This window comes from Orycteropus afer, unplaced genomic scaffold (assembly GCF_000298275.1).
Source record: "Orycteropus afer afer isolate SDZICR_OR568_19922 unplaced genomic scaffold, OryAfe1.0 scaffold00196, whole genome shotgun sequence".
Classification (NCBI taxonomy): Eukaryota; Metazoa; Chordata; class Mammalia; order Tubulidentata; family Orycteropodidae; genus Orycteropus; species Orycteropus afer.
In genome coordinates, this window is record NW_006921783.1 from 5,217,420 (window position 1) to 5,221,159 (window position 3,740).

At 36.7% G+C, this 3,740-nt stretch overlaps 1 protein-coding gene across 1 annotated transcript in view; it reads right to left on the reverse strand.

Moving 5' to 3' along the window:
• ACACA (acetyl-CoA carboxylase alpha) overlaps nucleotides 1–3,740 on the reverse strand; it is a 260,973-nt gene that overhangs the window by 210,062 nt on the left and 47,171 nt on the right. The window contains exons 7-8 of the mRNA XM_007947891.2: nucleotides 3,439–3,537; nucleotides 1,581–1,687 (exon numbers count right to left, since the gene is read on the reverse strand). Of these exons, the coding sequence (XP_007946082.2) occupies nucleotides 1,581–1,687; nucleotides 3,439–3,537 (206 nt within the window). The remainder of the gene's footprint in view (nucleotides 1–1,580; nucleotides 1,688–3,438; nucleotides 3,538–3,740) is intronic.

The window sequence follows — 3,740 nt, forward strand, 5'->3', positions numbered from 1 at the left end:
ACAAAGAGAAAACTAGGAGGGCAGGACTGCATGAGAGGGAAGGACTCAGGGAAGACATAACTATGGGGAGGAAATGGGAAGAAAGCTGTTACATTGTGGGAAATTGTAGCCCATGTCATGAGACAAAATGTGAATGAACTGTATGGAAATGAATTTGCTCTCTAAACTTTCGCCCAAATCACAAAAATAAAAAATAAATAAATAACATATGAACACTCTAGCCACAGGTCAGCCATTAAAAATATTTTAGAAGAAATTTAGTGACTTGGGGGAAATGTTCATTTATAATATTAAGTGGGGGAAAAAAAATCTAGGTTTATCAAACAATATATACAGTGAGACAGTTTATTTTTATAATATTATAGGAGTTTATTAATAAATATTAATATATGTCATTATATGAATCTATTAAGTTGAAAAAAGACTAGAAGAAAATATACAAATATGTTAATGAACATTATTTGTAGACGGTAGGTTTGTAGGTGGTTTTATCGTCCCTCAAATTTTCTGCCAGAAAATTTTGTTTTAACATTGTAAACAGGAAAAAATATATAATTTTCATTGATAAGTAAAATAACTACTTACCTACAAAGGGGTTTCTACCCTTTGGAAATTATACCGAACAGAATAGAGCACTCACAATTCAATTATGAAAAAAAAGCATGTCTGTAAAATCTCTTTGATAAGACTACCTAACTGGACCATACAAATTAAATATATGCAATATGTTTTTCTAAGATAGCCTCTTTCAGCATATACCTAGACACTTCCAACTAGTTAAAGTGGGAAAGAAGAACAAACTCCAGATAATGATAAAAAAAAGAAAAAGTAATGGTGAGAAAAAGCTCTTCTGTTGCCTGGGTCCTGGTTTCCACATGGATAACAATAATTAGAGTAACATTTTCAGCCCTTCTCTGCTCTTTCACTCCTCGCCAGGAAGAAAAGAGTGAATTATACGGCTTGAGAATTTGGAAGAAGGAACTGAGCATGCACACCATAGGTCAGCCTCTTCTCCTTTGGAATCAGCCTACTGCGAAACATACGTTCTTTGTCAGCTCTCAGTCATACAATAAGCTGAATGGTATAAAAGCTCTGCTTCTGTGGAAAGAAGTCTATGGTTATTCAGCACTGCTAACAACAGTGAGTGAGTCTCTGTTTCACCGTAACATTCAGTTTATGAATGTGAGTATTGCTATACACCTGCTAGCCATTTTCAGCACCATCTATATTTGTAATAAAGCTAACATTTTGATCTCTATCTGCCTGTCTCATCAGTTCAAAACTCAAACAGGGGAAAAATTATTAGACTCTTTAACATCCTAACAAGTAATAAGAGAAAATGAGTAATCCATACCCCCTTAAAACTCCAATTTAATCACATGAGAAATATTATTCTGTCCAGATGATCAGCTTATTTCAAAGCAAAATAAAATAAAATAAACACTACACTTCCTGGTCTTACAACCCATGAAATTATCATGGGTAATCATGGGTATATCGTGAACCTGGCTCCAAATCCCTATGTTTGTTACTACAGTTGGTCAGGTGAAAGGCATCACTTGCTGGAGTTAGTAACCTACCTTCAGACCATCATCTACATCCTTTACATAACCTTTTTCATATAGTTCCTGGGGAACATTTAAGATACGTTTTGAAAAATCATTCTCCTGCCAGTCCACACAGAGACCTGCAATGAATAACAATGATTAAGTGCAAGTATGACAGGTTCTGCTCTTGTCAATTTTTACCTACCCCTTCTTTAAAATGTTCTCGTATTTATCCAAAATTGAAGGTAGATGAGAGAAAAAAGAATACCATTAAAAAAAAAAAAAATAGAAGAAGAAGAACAAAGACACACAGAAAAACCTCATCAGTCCTTGGAGTTGATCGTAGTTAGCCACTGCAGATCCTGGGTACTTAAATTTTCACTCTAGGAACAGCCAGGGACTAACAGGGGACAACTTATAAAAATGTAAGGATACACAAGACCGAAAAAAAAAGTATGGTTGACTTCTCACAGCAACTCAGCAAGCAAAATGCCTTCAATTTGTGTGTTCAGGGCTGCTCCAGAGCCAGAGGTCTGGGAAATAATTCAATCTTTATGAGCCCTTGGAAATGGAAATGGCAGTTTTATTGGTCTCAGCAGAGTCATGATTCCAAGCTCCCTGAATGTCCCTATACTCAGCCACAAGGGGAACACTATAGCCTCTCCATTCAAACAGGAACAAATTCAACCTTTTATTTTAAACGATTTGACCCAGCAGGTCTGGAGAGGGTAATGCAATCCCCCTGGAGAGCCTGAGTAACAGTAGTTCCAATCTGTTCAGCCTCAAGACAATGGTCATTCCCATTTGAAAGAGGTTTTAGTGTACTGTCTACTCCTTGTGCTAGAGTGTTTTTTTTTAAAAAAAAAAAAAAAAAAAAAGAAGAGGAAGTTTATATTGTTATATATTGTTATCAGCTATAATAATTCATATGGTATTCATTTGACTGCTAACCAGAAGGCTGGCGGTTCAAACACACCAGCCACTCTTCAGAAGGAAGGTGGGGCCATCTACTTCTGCAGCAAAACTACCTCGGAAACCTAAGGAGGGGTCTCTATGAGTTGAATCTGACTCAATGGCACTGAGTTTGATTTTTGGTATGGTCAAGAAAAAATCATTTTTTGAAAATTTTACTTCTCTGCATGCTTGGAATAAAGGCTGACTATTGATCAGTTTTCTGCATCAACTGAGAGGCAACTGACAGGCTGAATGTCATTAAACAGGCAAAGTAAATCATCAATAGATTACAGCTGACAAAAAAACACTGGGCGGCAACCACTTGGGCACATGGGTGTTATTCAGGTTTTACCTCAGTGAGCTAGGCCTTGACCAAAAAAAAAAAAAAACAAACTCACTGCCTTTGACTCAATTCCGACTTAAAGTGACCCCCTTTGGGTTTCGGAGGCAGTAAATCTTTATGAAAGTATATGGCCCAGTCTTCTTTCGATGGAATGGTTGGTGGGTTTGAACTGCCAGCCTTTCAGTTAGCAGTCAAATGCCTTATGCACTACACCACCAGAGCTCCTTAGGCCCCTACCAAGCAGGTGCAAAAGCATAATTCCATCTAGGAAGTGCAACCCTGAAGAAGACGTCAGTCTACTGAGAATAGACTGAACCACATGAATTTTCCCAGTTTCTCCAAATTCAGACCCAACATCATTACAGAACAGAGTTCATCATCTATGCATTGGTACTAAATTTATATTCCTAAGATATGATAAAATCAACAGTGTATTAAACTGGGAGATACAGAGTACTATTAATCAGCTTAGATTCTATTTCTTGGCCAAACATCCCAAAATATTTTCATCAAACTTAAGCTCCAAGGTGTAATTCCAAATATCCTACTCTGCTTTCTTGTTCTTTAAGACAGTAATGAGAAACATTATCTTACCACTGCCACTCCAGGGAAGAGTTGGGATTCCTGCAGTTTGAGCTACTATAGAAGATGCAATTTTATCCCCCAAAGCCCACATAGCCTGGCTCGGAGGACCTAAAAGCAAAACAAGACAAGACTCTAATTGTAATATTTTGACGTCATTTCTGCCACATGTATTTTGCCTTGTACTACAATTATTATTATTATTATTATTTTATTTTATTAGGATTTGGGTGAAGATTTACAGAGTAAATTCACTTTTCATACAGCAGTTCACATATACTTTGTCTCATGTCATTGACCAAAATTTACAATGC